The sequence below is a fragment of the Crocodylus porosus genome, unplaced genomic scaffold (genome assembly GCF_001723895.1).
Source record: "Crocodylus porosus isolate Cpor-Errol unplaced genomic scaffold, CroPor_comp1, whole genome shotgun sequence".
NCBI classification, from domain to species: Eukaryota; Metazoa; Chordata; order Crocodylia; family Crocodylidae; genus Crocodylus; species Crocodylus porosus.
Genome location: NW_017728909.1, coordinates 11211364 through 11230291, shown reverse-complemented (window position 1 = coordinate 11230291; position 18928 = coordinate 11211364). Strand labels below are relative to the sequence as shown.

Here is an 18928-nt window from a genome sequence, read left to right as displayed (position 1 = left end):
ATAAATCTCTTTAGAGTAGTGGTTTTCAACCTTTTTTCATTTGTGGATCCCTAAAAATTTTCAAATGGAGGTGTGGACCCCTCTGAATTGTAAGTGTGGGTATTCACATAGTTCTGATTGATCATTTGTGTGGACCCCTTAGATATAGTCTGTGGACTACCAGGGGTCCGTGGACCACAGGTTGAAAACTACTGCTCTAGAGAGTCCAGCCGTTAAGGGGGAGACAAAGAGGTGTTGGCATGGCACAATGCTGTAACTGGCATTGGAATAGGGCAGTGCGTTGGTAAGGGCAGCAGAGGGGTAGTGCTGGGAGCATCAGAGCAGAAGAGGGGAGGGCAAGACAACACGAGTCCTTTTTAGTGAGAGCACAGCTGCACAGCAGCCTAATAGCAGGAAGAGTTGAGCTGCAGAGGGGAGCACAGAGCTAAGTACCTGATTAGCAGGAGAATGATGATCAGGTCCTCTCAACCACAACCATTCCCAGCTGACAATCCACAGCCTTTTTTGGATCCTGCCCGCTGCAGTAAAGGCGAGGAGGACTTCAGGTCAACAAGGCATTGCAGAAGATGTTCAGCGCCGCCTTGCAGAGCAGACATAGACTCCTGAACAAGTTAGGAGCATGCAGGGGACTTGATCTTTACTATTGCTCGGGATAGAGGATGTTGCTTAGCTCTGTAGTGGGACAGAGAGAGAGAGAGTGGAGCTTCCCTTCCAGCATGGCCAGAGGCCAATGCTGGGCACTCTGTGAAAGGAGAGGGGCTTTGGCTTGGCTTCTGCTGAGTGGAGCAATGAGGGTCCTGAGACAGGAGCAGCCACACTCAGGGTACTGAGGACACTGGTTGCTTCAGGTAAGATTTTATTTTGTCCATGGGTGTAAAATGTGCAACAGATATGTTTATAGGACTGCCATCTCGTTAGCCAACAGGAATTGCAACCAAAACAATAAATCAAAACAAAGAAATCTAACAATATACTGCTCTACAGCAATTAGTGCAAGTCAAGTAAAACATTGGTTCAACACATAAAAACAACTGAAAAGGCATTTCCAGGCCGCAGGTATTTCATACTATGCTTTCAGGGCGCTGCGTACGAGGTGGATTGATGGTACAAGAGGGGGAAAGGGCATGGGAGAACAAGGTAGTGGGGTTAGCTTAGCGTGACTGATGTTTCCAGCCCTCTTGGGCAGTGGGTAGCAGCCTGGGTTCAGTGCTGCTGTGGCAATTATGCCATCTTGTCCTGTCAGCGGGTTAGATCCTGAATTATGATCCTTCTCATTCCAGATCCCTGCCAGGGAGTTGTTCTCCCTTGGAAGCAAAGCTTGAAGAAGCATTGGAGCAGATAAGCCTAGACAGTCAGCAAGGCACTGCTGGTTCTGGAGCTAGGGTAACACCCTAGCGTTGGAAGGGACTCAGGGGTCATCTCATCCAACTCCGTGCCCAGACGCAGGATGTGCCATTTGCTTAGTATTTCCATTCCTAAGTGACCCAGGCTGCCCAAGATCATAGATGTAAAAACAAAGAAGTTGGGTTCTTGCTACATACTCATGGGTTTGGTAGTGTACAGATCCTGGCCTCCAGCTCTTCTTTGCAACCCTGAGGGCTGGAAACTGCCTTTTGTTTAAAACAAATGAAAGGTGAGATTTCTGTGTAATCCCCTGACTCCAGGGGCTGGCACTACAAGAAGATCAGCTTCAGTCCTTCCTGTGGGGTGGGTTGTTCTGGCCACTGCGAGCAGAGACAGAGCTCCCAGTTTTTGGCTGTCTCTGACTATTTGCATGCAGGGACATCAAGCCTGTAGCTCCTGCTCCCCCCTCCACCAGACACAAACTTAGCTGGGAAGAAGCAGGTAGAAGGTTTTACGACCACTGAGGCCTTGCGTGTGTGGCTTGTCACTAGCTTACAGGATCCCACGGTTGCCGTAGGAGGCAATATAACTGATAGCAATGACGTCCTGATGGATTTCAGCGGGTGTTTTGCCTAAGTGGCTCAAGACCATCTAGACAGTGGACAAACCATTTTAAATAGTGACTTCAGGGTAAATAGCATCATTTTCCCTCTTGGGTTACTCCTGCCACCTCCTCTCATCATGAAATTATTCATGTTTAAGCCATTCATATTTCATCCAGGCTGAACAATTCAAATCTTCAGGACACTTAGACACAGGGTTTCAAAGGGACTGAATTCGACAGGAGCCAGGTACTTCAAGACTTTCAATCTGACCCTCTCCATTGCATTTCTAATCAGTGTTACTTTCTGCTTCTCCAACAAGTGAGTAGCCTGTCGCTCATGTGGTAGGCTCACAACATGAAAGGGGATGTGGAAATATTCCCAAAATAGTTCCCTCCACCATGGTCCTAGCCCCAGATCCAAGCCAGCCCTGCCCCAAATGACATGCTTGATTTAAAAATCATGCAACTGAAACACAGATAGTCTTGGGGGGAGCGTTCTTCTTTTATCTGGCTTCTCACCCCCATGCATGCTAGTCTTGGCCTAGCTGACTTCTGAAGAACAGATGCTCACTTCCAAAGAGCCAAGATTTGTCCCCTCATTGCTTTGCTACCGGAGCCAGAGACACAAGAAGAAACCACGAAATGTCACGAGACTGGAGATGAAGTCAGGGGCTGGCCAGGTCGTTTCCCTGCAATTGAAACACATGGAGCCAAATACCAGGGACATTTCTCATCCTGCTACGTTGAGGTGGGAAAGAAGAAAGCAAGCAGTGGTTTTGGCTTGTTTGCTTTGGGAATTCGATTTTGGTGGCGTCACGCTGCCGAGGCCACATCAGCTGCATGAACCCTCCTTCCCGGGGGAATTGAATCAAGCCTATAAAATCAAATGGAGCTAGGGATCTTTAAATCAAGAGCTAATGGGACATGACAGGGGAGCCACAGGAGTTCACCGTGCAGCTGAGGCGCTGCTTCAAAGCCAGGGGCTGGATGGAGGCCTGCGTGCAGAGAGGTTCCTCCATGCGCTGATCTCCTCTTGCCCGCAGAGCAAGGGGGTGCTCCGCAGAGCAGGAGCTTCAGAGGTGCTTGGAGGCGAGGAGAGAAGCAGGGAGAAGTCGGTGCAAGGCAGTATCTGCTCCGAGCCCCCTCTGTGGTTATTGTTCGGCTGTCTCCAGGCTGACCCAGGGACCAGCCGCGTGAGTCCAGCACAAGCTATAAGGTTAGGGGCATGGGAGTGGGAAGAGAAGGTGGACAGAGATGAAGAAGATGCTTGAATACATTGCTAGATGGGGTGGGCAGCATGAAGCCTGAAGTTTGCTTGCCCTTGCTGTGGCAGGGACGGACAATTTGATCCAACATACCTCAGGGAGGGGAAATGGGAGCATCGTTGGAATGCCCTCACCGCCGCGTGTCCAGGTTTGTCCAGGCGGCAGTGGGTGGAGGTTATTTTTTTGGCCCAGAGGTGGCACAAGCCAGCGCAGATATACCTTGAGAGCCTAACTCCCCTGTGCAGTCAATGGGACTGAGGATCCTGAGCCACTTAGGTATGCTTGAAGATTTGATTACCTTGGTCCCCAATGAAGCACTTCAAAGATCATTTGCATTTGCTGCATGACGGGAAGGGAAAGAAGGGGGCATCATTTTGCTCTTCCCTAGGTTTTGTGAGCTGGACAGCAGGAGGGCACTCAGGCCTTTGCAGTGTTGTCCCTTAACGTTTACAGGGCCAGATTTTCAGAAGGACGTCCTCTCACCCTGCACGCCTTTGGGTACAATTGCCATGTGCCCTTCGAGACCTGCAGCGCAGTGCCAACGAGCCGTGTGCATGTGGTTTGTCCATACCTTACAGGATATCACGGTTACCATAACAGACAATATAACCACATTACTTTGCTTGTTCCCTCTCAGTTTATAGCTACCTGAAGCCAGCTGTGAAGCTTGTTATCATGCCAAAAGCAGGGCTTAGCATTTGATTTGATTAGCTGAATATCTGACTACTCAAAACAGCTGGGCTCTCAAAGTGAATTACATGGGGCCCAACCAGCGGGAGCGAATAACATGTGGTTTCCTGCCTCGTTTATACTTAGTACTTTTATGAGGAACATTAAACCAAGCTTTGATTGTTTAATGACTTGGTCCCACTTCCCCAGCTTCTGGACTTCTTTAGAAAAATTGAGAGCTACGTAGTTCTCAGGTGAAGCAAGATTTATAGCCCCTGAAATCAATGGCACTATTCACCAGCTTCAGGTTGGGCACATGCTTAAGTTTCTGCTGCATTGGAGGCCTAATTAATCATGATGGGAAGAGGAAGAGGATGCCATCATGCCAGTAGCTGAGAAAAATCAAACCCAACTTCCTTGGAGGCCTGATTCTGTGCTTTGAACCAGCGTGAATCAGGAATGAAACCATGGCAGTGAGGAGGGTTGTACTAGTTTCAATGTGAGTAACCTTCGATTCTTAAGGGAACAACTGAAAAAAAGCTCATTAAGTGTTAAAATTGATGTGAGTAGGGTGAAAAGGTTCAATTCAGGAAGGGGCCCGGAGAACCGCAGAGACGGCTGCTCCTCCTACGTCCCACACCTATGAGCACCAGTACAAGATACCTGTGGCCTGACACCACTGCAACAACATTGAAATGTAAAGAAACTGCAAGGCAGAAACAGGGTTAGAAATATTCCTCTCACCATGAAGTGATCTCAGCCATCAGCCAACTACATACGACCAGAAAAAAAGCCCATTCAGGGAAAATCAACCTTAACTTGTTAATAGGAAGAATAATAAAAATGGTCTCCTTTACCAGAAAGATTACAGCGAGACAATTAAATAAGGAATGATTATCTTATAAAAAGCCTTTGGAAAGTGCCAAATTTGTATCTTCTGCAAACCGACACAGATGTAGTTAAACTTCTGCAACTTTTCAGCTAATGTTTGCCACACAAAAAAGGACTAGGTCTCACTAATAATTTAAGAGAATCAATTAACACTGTTTAATAAATACATAAAAGTATCTAGGCTTTTGTTTTTTCTTCAAATCTATAGTTTCAACAACAGTTAAGGATGATTGTCCCATGATTAACTAAGGCAAACTTGTTTTTGTGTGTCTCTTTTTTGTCTTTTTTTTTGTACAGAAAGCAATCACATAAAAATAGTTATAAATAGAAAAATTCCAAAGTTTTTTTCCCCCCCCCCACTGGATAAATAGGAGGGAAAAATAAACCAAAACGAAACAAACCAAAAAAACCAAACCGAAAAAACAACACCTTGCTTCAAGTTCTTGTAGATTATACAGTATTCTGCATCTTTGGATACTTTACAATGATTCCAAATCGTAGACAAAGAACACCTGAAGTAACCGGCTGTCTGCAAAACGTGGTCGGTATAAGAACTCGGTACATGTACAAAAAAAAAAAAAGGTTTGATGCAGTTTTCCCAAAGTCTTCTTTTCCTTCCCCACCTCTTTGTTGCACAGAGTCTTTGCAGATATTTTTGGAGGGTTGGTGGGGAAAAAATAGGATCCAGCCGTTCATCGGGATCAGTGTGTTCCCAAACCAGGGAGGAATCGTTTGTGTCTGAAGTATTTGCCGACACGGGGATGCATAAGGGGGCGGGGGGAAGACTTTGAAGAGCGTACTCATTTTGGCCCACGAGTGTAAGAACATCAGTGCGCCAGTGGTGAGACCCTCACTGAACCGTGACTCTCAAGCAGCGCCATCAAAGGATAAACTGAATGCTGAAAAAGCAAGCTACGGTTCTTCCCTTTGATCCTAATGAAATGGAAAGATAATGGTAAAGGAGAGAGAATGCCCTCATCTTTAACATTTACATTTTTGAGTCCTGGTTCAATTTAAAACCAGTCTCTGGATTAGCTTCCTAGTAACTGCAGGTCATCAGACTATTAAAATGAAGTTATCGCCACTGCTTAAAAGGGGAACGTGGGCACATATTCCTACCAATGGCCTCATTCGCTTGAGTATTTCATATTTTGTATGATAAACTCCACCTTCTGAACTGACAAACTCTGCAGAAATACGATTTCTACTAGAGCCTGCTGACAGCCTAGTTTGGGCACTCTTTAGTATCATCTTTTACAGGGGGATCTCCTGAGTAGAGCTGTGAAAAAGAATTTGCCCAGAACTTTGTTTTGAAAGTGTGGATTCAGTCTTTGTTTCACCGAGTGTTGTGTTTTAAAATAAAGCCAGAAAATTCAAAACTCCCATTTCCCCTTTTTGGGTGGAAATAATTTCAAATTTAACATTTCCTCAGAGTGTATGAAACACATCTCTTTTTACACCCCCTCCCCCCAAAGACATGTCCATTTTGTTAAAAATTACACGTTTTGATTCGCCCACAATTATTTTTTCCCAAACTTTTCATTGGCTAAACATCTTGACGATTGTTTTCATTCCCAGAGATTTTTCTCCCCCCAGATGGCTAAGAACAGCCACCCACAAGTTCATTTTTCACCCAGCTCTACTCCTGAGCAAAATTTAATCTTTTCCCTTAGTGTTCCCAGGTTATCACATGCAACGTGTTATAAGCACAGTTCTGTCAAGGGGTTCAGAAGTGTCATCTCAGCCATGGCTGACAAATACATGGACTGGATCCTCAGTGCTATTCACTGGTACAAGCTGCACTGATTTGCATTAAGAGGAATTCTGAGGGCCTTTTAGGGGGAAAACATGCCATTTGGTTGCAGGATTTAAAATAAAATCCTTTGGGACCAAAAGGGTCAAGTAATGTGGAGATGGCAAAAAATGTGTCGGTGTTTATCAGCCTCCAGCTGAGCATCTGCCGTAGTGAATGGGCAACAAAGAGAGTGTCCCTCCGAAAAGATGCCTTATGGAGATAACAACAACCTCCAAGCATGGGCAGGGGACATTTTCAGAAGCAGGTAGCAATCCAGCCACCCTGGAGCTGGATCCTTCTCACCTCTTCAGTGTTGGATTCTGCTAACCAAAGAGACGCTGTATCCGTGGGGGGGCTTGATCACCGGCAGCTAATGACACCCTCATCCGATTCTGCGCCGAGCGCCCTAGGCACGGTCTGTAAAAGGGCGGTCTGAAGAAACGGCAGTGGTGGAGTCCCTGATAAGCCCAACCCAGGTTCCCTTGAGCAAGCATCCATCACAGAGCAACAGCAGCAATCTCCCACTCAGAAGAATGGCCGCAGGTTGCTCGTGCGCGGCTCTGGGCCCCACACCTGCCTGAAGTCCCGGGATGTCGTCTAGATCGGTGCGGGCGAGCGATCGGAGTGAGACGCGGAGAGACGGGTGAGAATCGGAAGTGGAGGGCGATCTTTGCTCTTTACGGACGGTGCGGACTACAGCAAACCCATCGCTTGGACAGGAAGGGGCTTAGTTGCTAGCTTCAGAAATTGGGGCCAGGTGGTTTAGGCCAGCCAGGCCACTAAATCCTGTGCTCCACGGGTCTGGCAGAGGGAAATAGGGCCGCGCCGAGAGGCTGTCGTTGTGGCCCAGGGCAAAGGCAAAGATGCCCCCGTTCCTTTCCATGTCCAGGTGCGTCCTCCCGAACAGCTTCATTTGCGTTTCTTCAAACTGGCTCTCCAGCTCTTGCAGATTGAGAGCAGACTTGGCCCCGCTCATAAAGTGCTTGGGGCTGGGGCCGGGAAGGCACATGGCCGCGCTGCTGAGATGGCTGCTCATCTCTTCCAGAGTGGGCGGCATCATGAAGCCCTTCTCTTCTGGCTGGCTGTTCTGTGCAAACAGTAAACTCGCCGCCCTCCAGGCCGCCGGCTTGCGTCCCCTCCGGGGCCGGGCTATCCGGCAGCTCTGCCTCTTGATGTGGCGGTGGAGGTGGTCGGAGCGGGTGAAGCTCTTGTAGCAGAACTCGCACTGGTAGGGCCGCACCCCGGTGTGAATGCGCATGTGGTTCTTCAGGTCGTAGTTGTGCACGAATTTGGCGTTGCAGTGTATGCAGAGGTACGGCCTCTCCCCCGTGTGCTTCCGCATGTGGATTTTTAGCTTGTCCTGCCTACAAAACAAGAGGCAGGCGTCTGTTATCATTTGCTTGGCAGCTACGCTGACCTCTGCTGAAGAGGCTGCTGTGGGAACCGAGGCACTGAGCCCCTTGGGATGTAAGCCTGGCAGCAGCGCTGGTACAAACGATGCTCCTGCATCATGGTCCCTGCCCTTACTGTGCTCCAGGCCCACCAGCCGGACAAGCTTTTGTAGTGCTAGCACTTGTTCAGACAGGCAGTGTAACGGTAGTCATATAGTGGTACTAGTATAATTATCCTGGTACAGTTTAACTGCTGGATAATTTTACTGGCCTAGCGCTGTGTATGGGGGGAGCTGTATATATAACTGGTACAACTGTATCAGTTCACAACCGTATCTTTACCAGCACAACTCTCCTGTCGAGATGAGCCTAGATCAATCCTGGATGCTCCATATGCTTCCATCTATCTACACCAAAGAGAAGGTCTCATAACACCAGTTGTAATGGGCTCCTTAAGCCCAGCTCCTTTCAGCATCCCATTAAGCTCTGCCCAGGGGCCTTCACGTGGCTGTCCGCATTGAGACTGAATTGGCATTTATCCCCCGGCACCAGTGCAGAATCACAGCATGGGAGGTTCAGGTAGGGGAATGGCACAATCTGCTTCTTCTGCTTGGCCTTACTGCCCTAGCACTGCCCCCTGCTTCCTACGCCCTTTGTCGCTGAAGGAAGAGAAAGGTCCTACCACAAATGAGGAACTGCAATGGAGCAGGGCTTTTTGCAGGACACACAAGGGGGAAGGGGGAAATTCCTCATGCTCCTTCCAGCTTGGTCCCCCTCAAGAGCCTCAGACAGCCCAAGTGAGCAAGCAGTGAACCCATGCACAGAAGAGTTTTCACACCCTCTTTACACTGGGAAGCTGGGGCAGAGGAAGGAGCCAGGTTCCCAGTACAGTCCTACTGTGGCAGCATGCAGTCCTGCTGTTAGCCATACAGGAGGTGCAGTGTGGGCAGCCCTTTCCCTGGTGCCCTCACTGAACTGCACGGCTGAGATTTCCCGCAGCCGCAAAGTCCCAAGACTGCTAGAAGTGCCAGTCCATGTCAGCACTGGGCACCTTCTGGGCCCAATCCTGTGTAGCATACTAAATTGCTCCCAGAAGGGCTTGGGAGCCTTCATCCCTGCATGATCCAGCCCTTATGAAGGGTCTTATGCAGCCTCGTCCTAGTGACAGTGCTGTGGACCCAGCCCAGGTTCAAGCCCTGATCTCTGACCTCCCAGGCTCGTGGTAGGTAAGGGCTCAGTGATGGCAGCTGTTCCTGGAAGGTAAGCCCAGTGTGGATCCCTAAAAATCCAGAATCACAGACAACAAGTGTTGGAAGGGACCTCAGGAGGTTATCTAGTCCAACCCATGGCTCAAACTAAGACCATCCCCATCTATATCAACCCACCCAAGGCTTTGTCTAGCTAGGTCTTAAAAACCTCCAAGGATGGAGATCCCACCACCTCTCTGAGTAGCTTGCTCTACTACCTCCTAGTTGGAAAGTTTTTCCTAATATCTAATCTAAACTTATCCTGCTGCAACTTGAGCCCATTGCTCCTTGTCCTGTCATCTGCCACCACTGAGGACAGTCCAGCTCCATCCTCTTTTGAACCCCCTGCAGGGAGCTGAAGGCTGCTATTAAATCCCCTCTCAATCTCCTCTTCTCCAGACTAAATCAGCCCAGTTCCCTCAGTCTCTCCTCATAAATCATGTCCCCCAGCCCCCAAACCATTTTTGTTGCCCTCCACTGGATTCTCTCCAATTTGTCTACATCCTCTTTTGTAGCAAGGGCCCAAAACTGGACACAGGACTCCAGATGTGGCCTCACTAGTGCTGAATAGAGGGGAAGTATCACTTCCCTCAATCTGCTGGCAATGCTCCTACTAATGTGCCGATGAGGGCTGTCTCTGACAGGAGCCCAATCCCCCTTTCTGCAAGAAACGGAGACATCAGCACTGGAGATCAGGAAGGTTAACATCTGTCTATGCTGGGTCTGGCCCAGGGACTGAGTACCCATGATGTCCCTGGAAGCGACGGAGTAATAAAGGTTGGACAGCCCCTGGAGGGGGCCCAGATTACAACCCACACCATGGCTGCACGTGTCTCTGTCACTCTCAAACCACAGAGGCAAAAGGCACACTGATGAGGGGAGGACACAAAGCAATAGCACCGTGACCCATCAGCACTGGCTGGGGGAGCTTCCAGCCTGCATTATCCCTTCAGGGGTGAGAAGCCACCAAGGGAGGTGTCACACTTCATCCCTTCATGTGATAGCTGGCCACATAAAACAGACTGATGAGCCTGTAACACCCCTAGCTACCAACGGTGAGCCTTTCACTCGGGCTATGGAGGCTCAGCTTTCAGTGACAGCCCAGTTTCAAACCCCACTATGAACAGGCTGCACAGGGCTGTAGCACTATGCAGGCCATAAACAGTTAGGCTGACTTGACCCTATTTCAGTCACCCCTGTCTAAAATATGCTGCTGTTCCCAAGCTGCTCCAGCACAGACCTCGTTTTACATTTAGGGCATGCCGTTTTTGAGGGATATCACATGCTGCTCCACACCGCGCACACCTCCTACCACTTTGGGATCCTGAATCCAGTCCCAAAGAGCTCAAAACAAATGCTGTAATTGGAATATAGCAAAGGAAAGTCCAACCACCTCCCTCCCTCCAAACCCACATGGATATGCTGTAGGAAACAGCATGATTTGGGGACAGCAGTGCTGCTGATTAAATGGTTCACTGCTCATCTTCCCTTCCAGCTTATACTTCCACTCAACACTAGATGTCTCGCAAACTTTCGTTTGAAAACTGACCCAGGAAATAAATACTCAAGAAGAAAGATTTTTTTTGGTGACATCTTTTATTAGACCAACTGGATATTTGAGAGAGATGTGAGATCAGCTTCTGGGCCCTGAAGAAGCCCAAAACTTATCTAACATCTCTTCCAACTATTCAGTCAGTCCAATAAAGGACATCACTAAAAAAACCCCTGGCTTCTCTTCAGCACAGGTTAAGATTTTGGAGCTGCTGCACTATCTGAGGTTGTCTTTTTACACCAATTACTGTTCACAGTGATATGTTAGGAGGCTGACACAACCCTCTGAACACTTTAAGGTGACTGCAGTTCCACATACAGAGTGTAGCGAAGGCTTGTAAAGTAAAGGAGCACAAGCCAAGTGCCATTTATTTGTAAAATAATCTTTTTTTAAATCCACAGCCCTAGAAATATTTCTGCAAGCACTCATTAAAAACTATTAGAATTAAATCATATTAGAATTAAACAGTTCGAACTGATTTTTTGTAGAGGACTAAAGATTCCCCTGAAATGTCTGCAACTACCAATACTGCAGCCATGTCCGAGAACAGTAGGGGTGGGTGGGTAACCTTTTTGGCAGCCACAATTAGCCCTGCGCCTTCCCCAATTACCATTACAGTCTCCTTCCCCTGCCTGATCTCCTGCTCTGCTTTCTGCTCCTAGCCCTGAGCTCCCAGCCTTCATCAGCTCTCTGCTTTCTGCTTCCTGCCCTGTCTGCTGCTGTGTTGCCAGCCCCCTCTTTGATCTACTGCACGCTGCTCGTGCCACGGGCTGACCACACCAGTCCTAGCACATGAGCTCCTAAAAAGTGAACTCATTATGAACTCTCGCTAACATAAAAACTGACAAAGTTATTTCAATCGTCCAATGACAGATCCATGCGGAAAGTAAGCAGCCAGTGGAGCAGCCAAAATCAAATCTGATCTCTGCCATGCTTTCTGTTTCATTTATATATGATTTTACTTGTAACAGGGCTAAGGATTTTAGCAATTTATACACATGCATGCACCCCCCCCTATGATATGACTGCAAAGCCAAGCATTCAAAAGTTAGGAAATCCAGACCTAAGCTGGTTCATGCAACCTTAATTCTGCCCTTTTGTGTGGATGCTTCAGGGGCCAGTTTTAATGACATGATCCCACGCTGTTTATTAAGTACTTCATTCAGCGCCCACAGCGGAAAGTGCTCAGTGAATGTGCAGCTAAATCAGTACTTTTGTTTTATCTGTAGTCCTGTGTGTGGTCCCAGGCGTGGTATTCAAACCCTGCTCTGAAGACAGTTATAAATTACCCTATAGGCTGTTCTGGAGGGTTCATCATGATGGTATCTGTGCTCATATAAAGCATGAATACATTTGTTTTCACAATGGCCCTCTGAGATGGGGGTTATAATTAGCTCCTTTTTACAGGTGGGACATGGAGGCCAGCAGAAATCAAGGTCAAAAGTAACTACCAATTTTGAATGCCCATTTTGAGACCCTGAGGCTCTGGTAGTCAGTGTAGAGTGCTGTAGAGCATGTAGGAGGGTCAAACCCCAGCTCCCATGGACTTCACTTGCAGCTGGGAGTACTCAGCAGTCCTGCAGGTCGGACCTCTGGGTCTCAGGTCAGGCACCCAAAAAAATGAGAACTGAGTAGTTAGTGAACACCTGCAAAAAGTATAGCTGGTGTGAGTAGTCCAGCATCACAGAGCAGCTATGGCAGGGGCAAGATAAAAGCCCGAACCTGCAGATTACCTTTTCTCTATCTGCAGCCCTCTGCCCCATCCACACCACACTTCCAGTTTTGCAAGTGATGGTCTGATGGACCGATCTTTGCTGCATGGTCCTACTCCACTGCCAAAGCAAGTCCATCTTGGGCACTGAATGTCCTGGGCAATGGCCAATACCATAGTGCCTATGCATGGTGGGGAGGGGAGGCACAAGTCACTTTAATTTTGGCATTTCCTAATTGCCAAAAGCCTGATTTCCCATTAAATCAGGAGGTTTTCTCTTCCCTGGTGGGAGATGGCCACTAACAGCACAGGAGAGCATGTCCCCCTATTCTCAGGGACTGCAGCAGTCAAAATCTGAACAGCCCCAGGCTGAAGCATATGCAGTGCAGGCAGCATCTTCAGGGAATTTAACTGCTAACATGTAAGCAGCCTCTACTGTGTGCACGCAAAGTTCAGGTTTTCAGAGGCTTGCAACTTAACTAAATTTGGGTGGATTTTCACTAGGAAAGAAAAAAAATTCTTCCCTGCCACAAAGGCCTCCTTGTGGCTAAATCCCAAGTCCCCTCTAGAGGGTGCTAACGCCTTTCAGAGAAAACCGGCTAAGTTTTAGGACATGGGCAAAACAACCTATTTTCCCCTTGCCTTGTGCTCAGGCATGGCTGAGCACCACTGAGCGGCAAAAATTCCAGCCTGAGCAAGGTGACAGGCCTGGAAAAACTCAGCCCAGATCTGGCAGGGTTATAAGGAACTGAAAACATCACTTACAATGGGAAGTGGTGGGCAATCTTAATAAGAGGCAAACCCACCAGCCCTGCCTGTCATCTAATTGAAAAGTTTGTAGGTAATTTTTAACCTACCTGGATGCCTAAGAAACACGCGGGATGGCAGGATTGTATAATATAATACATGCGACTTATTTGGAGCATTAGCAACAGCTGTCAGAGCAAAAGAGCCTAAATCATTTAGCACCTGCTGCAGAAGCAACGTGACAGCAGCTCTTAATCATGAACTAAAGTGTGAAAGGATTTTCCTTGGTAAAAATGGCCACAGTCACATGATTTGGATTTTGGCGCACCAAGAGAGGTTCACCGGGAACATGTAACTAGTTGTGTGATCTTCCTTCGGTCTGTCCTTCCATGCCCTCCAGTCTGTCATGCTCCTGGGATAGGGCCAAGTTTCAGTTAGTCCTGGACCCGGCATAGACTTTTATAGCTTGTTCTTCTGCTATGGATGTGCCCAAGGAAGCTGATGGGAGCCCTTGCTGTTTAAGGTAAAGCATAGGCATGAACCTCTACCAAATTCAGCCCCTTGATTATAAGTTATCTGGGGCAAAGACTATGCATGTTCATGTGTATGTGTGTGGCTTTGGGCCCGGGAAGAAGAGTAGAAAGAGGAGCTGCATTAGGGAGCTTTCCACCTTTTGTGGCCTAGTGGGCAAAACACTAGGCTGGGACGCAACTAAGCTGGCGTCTGTGCCCAGCTCTGCCACTGACTGACCAGTGGACCTTGGGCATCTCACTTTTCTTCTCTGTGCCTCATTTGTCTCCCCTGGAAAATGGGGATAGCATCCCCAACTCCCTCTGGAAAGATCTTGGAGGTTTTGGTGAAGGAAAGAGCCCGGTATTAGCATCAGTAATTGGCTTAGGCGGGGTAGGTCCGCAATTCGTCGGCGAATTTAATTCCCCTACTAGCAGTTATCCATCTCACCACCACAGGCCAGAGTAATTGGCCCTGCTGCGAGTGGCCTCACCAATGCAGCTGGCCAGCTGCTCAGCAGGCAGAGGCAGAGCCACATAGCTAATCTCTGCAAGCAGTCCTTCCGAGTGAGGGCTGAGGCCCATTTCCAGGGAAGAATAGGAAGGCTTGCACTGTTGCTCCCTGCTGGGTGGCTGAATGATGATTGTCTATGTCCAGAGCTGATTTAGGTAGTATTAGAGGGATGTTGAAGTTGTGATGGTGCAAAAGAATGTCTGACATTCAAAAGCTTGTCTGACTTTATCCCAGCTATATAGTTGGTCCAATAAAAGAGATCAGCCTAAGAAATCCTTGCCTCTCACTGAGCTGATTTAGTGCTTCTGAGCACCAGCCCTCATGCAAATAGGTGTGGGGTAACTAAGAAAGCAGGAACAAATTATCCACAGTCATTAATTAATACTGGGTATCAGCCATTCCCTCTAAACACCAGGGCTAGCCAGATCACGTTGTATGCGGTAGCCTGAGGCAGGACACTCAATGCATTGTAATGCAGCATAAGCTGGGCTGATGGAGCCTAGCATGGAAATTTATTTTCAGGTCAAATCCCCTTCATCTGCATAAATTACATTTGAATATTATCACAGGAACAAGAGAGGAAAAGGCGGGCGTGATGCAGGAGCGCCCCAGGTATCTGCCCATTGTCAGGTGCTATGCTTCGCCGGCTGTGCACCGTGTTTTCAAATAGTTCACTCTGCCAAGTCCAATAGGGCTTACTCTCTTTCACAAGCAGCAGCTCAAATGCTGAGCTCTCGTCAGAAAGCTTTGCCATTATGGCTGAGATTTTACTTGTTAGATGTTAATTGTACGCAGCAAGCGCTGATCCATTTGTTGCTGCTCACCGATTTCATTTACCAACCTTTTGAGAGAAGGGTTGCACAGTGTATCCTGCTCTCAGTTCCCCCCGGCTGATTCCCACTGCCTTGGGGGAGAGGAGCCCTACTGAAGGCCCCAGAGTTGCAGAGACTGGACATCACCATAGGATTTAGCTTGCAGTCATCAACCTCATCTCCCTGGAAAAATGCACCATCCTCGCAAGTCTTTGTAACTGGCACGTAATACTCAGAGCATGATTTTGGCCCCAGGGTGGACACAGGCAGTCATGCTTAAACCTGTGTTAGCAGATCGTGGCCCACCCTCCTACCCAAAACTTGTGCGTGACATTGTGCCAGAGAAAATACGCTAGTTTACCCACAGTGTATTTCCTATTACAGGTATATGTGTGTACTTCCCCTGCTTGTTTTACATAGAAACCTCCATTGATTTTTTCCCACTAGCTGTGGTCAGGCCCCTCTTTCTGCCATTGATTCTCTGTGGTAGATTGTGATCTAGCTGGAAACATTACATCCTTTATTTAGACAGGGCCTGATCCCAAACCACCGAGAGCAATGGGAGTTGCACTGAGGACTTTAAATCAAGCCTGTAGCTCCTTGCAATTCACTTTACTTCTACGGCAAAGGAGACATTGCTTAAATGTTTGCGTCTCTGTGGAACTGCTCCACTGAGGCTTCCTCGCGTCCCAACCCCCTACCCTGCCACGTGCCAGCCTGCTTCATACCCCACAGCCAATACTGCTAGACTAAATACACCCACTGGTGCTTCACCGTGGCACACCCTCCCCTCCTCCCCCTACCCACCTCCCATGAGGCCGCTCTGCTGCAGCTGGCAGTAAGGATCAGTGCACACCTGGTAAAGCGAACTTCACAGATATTGCACATATACGGCTTTTCCCCGGTGTGAGTCCTCATGTGCCGTGGCAGCTTCCCAGCCCCCATGATGACTTTGTTGCAGATCGGACACTGCTGAGACGCCTTGGGCTTGATCTTCCTTTCTTCCTCCAGAGGCCAGGGAGGAAAGACTCCTCCTAAGTGGGCGGCACTTAGAAAGTTGAGATAAGCGTTATAGTCATTCTCTGCTTTAATGTGGCCTAAGTGACCTCCAGGGTTGTTGGTGAACATGTCCCTGAAGAAGTCATTGGGGAAAGGAGCTGGAGGGAGCTCCTCTTTCTCTTCTTCCTCCTTAATCTTCCTCTTTTTGATCACCAGGTCCAAAGGGCCGTTGTCCGCTTGCTGCTCTTCCAGCTGGGGAAAGGGACTGAAATCTCCATTCCACAAATGGGGAAAGAAGCCCGGGGTGAAAGGAGATAGAGCTGGCCTCCTGTCGGGCATGTTTGCCTTAGGGTACAGGTTTTCCCTAAGTAACGACTCAATGGAAAAGTCTCGTATCACACCTAAGTGTCCGGATGAGCTATTGGCCGGGTAATGGTTTGGAAAGTCACTAGGTGCTTCTGTGTATGCTTCAGTAAGATCAGATTTTGACGGGCTTTGGTGGCAGCTGACTTCTTGGACATCTGTCAGACTCTCCTGATTCACAAAATCTTCCCCTTCTTCCTCCTCTTCCTCCTCCTCCTCTTCCTCATCCTCATCTTCATCATCATCGTCATCTTCATCCTCTTTTTCATCGTCCTCTTCCGGCTCTCTGTCAGGCTCCATGATTTCAAGGCATACGTTGATAATGCACTGGATCTCCAGCATCTTGGCTGCGTTGAGGATGTGCTTGACGTTTGAGGTGGTGATGGTCAGAGTTGAAGTGTAGGCAAACTCGAGGATGGCAGAAAGTGCTTCAGGCTTGACAAAGTCAATCTCGTAAACATAGGGCTGGTCTGTTAAAGTGCCAGTAGTGAAGAGTTTTTTAAAGTACTTGCTGCAGGCAGCAAGAACAGACCTGTGGGTCCTGTACTCCTGGTCCTGGACAATGAGGATGACGTCACAGAGCAGGCCATCGTGCCGCTGCTCGTTTAAGCCACATAGGATTTCGCTGCTGTGGTTTGGGAATGGGATCCCAATAAGATCTTCAATGCCATCGGCCATATTCTCATGTAGAGCCCTAGGAGAGACCACAACACAGTGAGGAATTAGACAGCAGTGTCTAAGTGCGGGTACAGACCTGCACAACGTGGCCTCCTCTGCCCTTGCACTCTGTGATCTTCTCTTCAGTCCCCAGCTTCCCACTTCTCTTTCCAAAACACTGCAGACACAGTCATAAGCGGCTCCTGATCCTACAAACGTGTCCATTCCTCTGCACCGATTCTCACCTCCCTCAAAGCTGCCCGGGGTTTCACTCGCTTGAGCAGCTCGCTATGCTCCTCCCAGCCCTCTCTCCCTTTGTCTCCTCTTCCCATTCTCATCTCCCTGCCCCATTCAGGATGTTACCTATCTCTGGGACAGGCTCCTGCTGTTTATCCACGAACTACCCTCCCTCCTCCTTCATATCCCTCCTCCAGGAATCCTTTTTTTTTTTTATCCCCTCATTTCTCGATGCCTCCTGCATTCTTCCGTGACCAGTTTATTGTCCCAGCTTTTCTCATTTGAGTGGCTGGCTAAGCCCTTTGGGGCACAACTCATGCCTTATCTTCTGCTTTGCTAGGCACCCACCAGTATTGACATTATTATTTCAAAGGAGTAACAATAACAAGGACGCACCCTTTATGCAATCACTTTAATGCAATCACGTTGTGACCAGCCTCCTCTCTATCGTGCCAGGGACTACATGACATAGTTGTCTGCAATAGCACAGGGCTGGTCCTTATGGCTCAGAAGGTCCCTACCTGTCCTATATTCCACGGTAACACTCACGACACTGGTCATGTTTAGCTATCGCATGCTGCTTCAGCACAGGAGAGCAAACCTACTGGCTGTGTATGTAGAGACCCATTTGGGATGTCCTGAAATGCCCCATCCTACTGCTAGGAGGGGAGAGGACTGGCCAGGCTGGCATGGGTAAGTGGTCCCATCACATCGTACATCCAGATAGAAGACAACCAAGTGCCTGCGTTGACCTGTAGCAATAGGGAGACACTGCTAGCTACCAGGGTTACCAGTCAAGTATCAGCAATGGCACAGGTGCTCTGCACCAGAGCACTCATGCCTCCAGCTGGGTTCAGAGATGGGTTAGGGCTGTCTAAATCCTTAAGCTTTCACCTCTTCTACGCATTGGCTGCATGCTCATGTGCAACTCCCAGAACATTATCAAATGCACTTTGCTTCTGTCAAAGGCCTCCACCGCTCCCTCATAAGCTGCTTATGCTTCAAAAGGGAATCTGAAAGCAAAAATCCTATGGCCCAAAGGAAAACCTGATAGTAACAGTGTCCTAGGAGTTTTATTTGTACAACATTTCCTCTTTCAGATGGTTCCAAGAGATCATCCACATGAGAAATCCCAGGGAAGGAGAGACACTTCCTCTGGCAGGCTAGGAATACATTATTAGTGTCACATGCAGCATATATAAAACAGCTGGAATAACTTTGAATGCATTAACCCTTTGGAAACTCTCAAGATACAGAAGGGGGAGGGAGGGGAGGAGAGCGTGCCAATGCAATTTCATGTCTAGGACTCCAAACCCGCAGACCCTCCTCATGCAGTTCCCAGCGGGCACCACTGTCCACTGGCAATTTTCTACAGAAACCGTGGCTGGAGGAGCTGGAGATTGGTTCCTGTAGCAGGACACAAAGGTGCCTGCTACCCTCACAGCAGAGGCACAGGTGTGGATTGCTAGGGCAACTGCTGGGGAGTCAGCTGACAGGAAGGGGCAGGGCCTGGCACATATAAACCCCAGGAGTGAGGCCAGAAGGGCAGTTCTCTGCTAGCAGCCAGGGGAGAAGGAGCTCTGCCAGAACAAGCAGAGTAGAGAAGCCTGACGGCACGAGC

At 48.5% G+C, this 18928-nt stretch overlaps 1 protein-coding gene across 2 annotated transcripts in view; it reads right to left on the bottom strand.

Annotated features, from left to right (window-relative positions):
• Positions 1-839: 839 nt before the first annotated feature.
• ZBTB7C (zinc finger and BTB domain containing 7C) overlaps positions 840-18928 on the bottom strand; it is a 124454-nt gene continuing 106365 nt past the window's right edge. For both annotated transcript variants that reach the window (XM_019531789.1, XM_019531788.1), the window contains exons 2-3: positions 15908-17107; positions 840-7932 (exon numbers count right to left, since the gene is read on the bottom strand). In XM_019531789.1, coding sequence (XP_019387334.1) covers positions 7296-7932; positions 15908-17091 — 1821 coding nt within the window. In that variant the 5' untranslated portion in view covers positions 17092-17107 and the 3' untranslated portion in view covers positions 840-7295. The remainder of the gene's footprint in view (positions 7933-15907; positions 17108-18928) is intronic.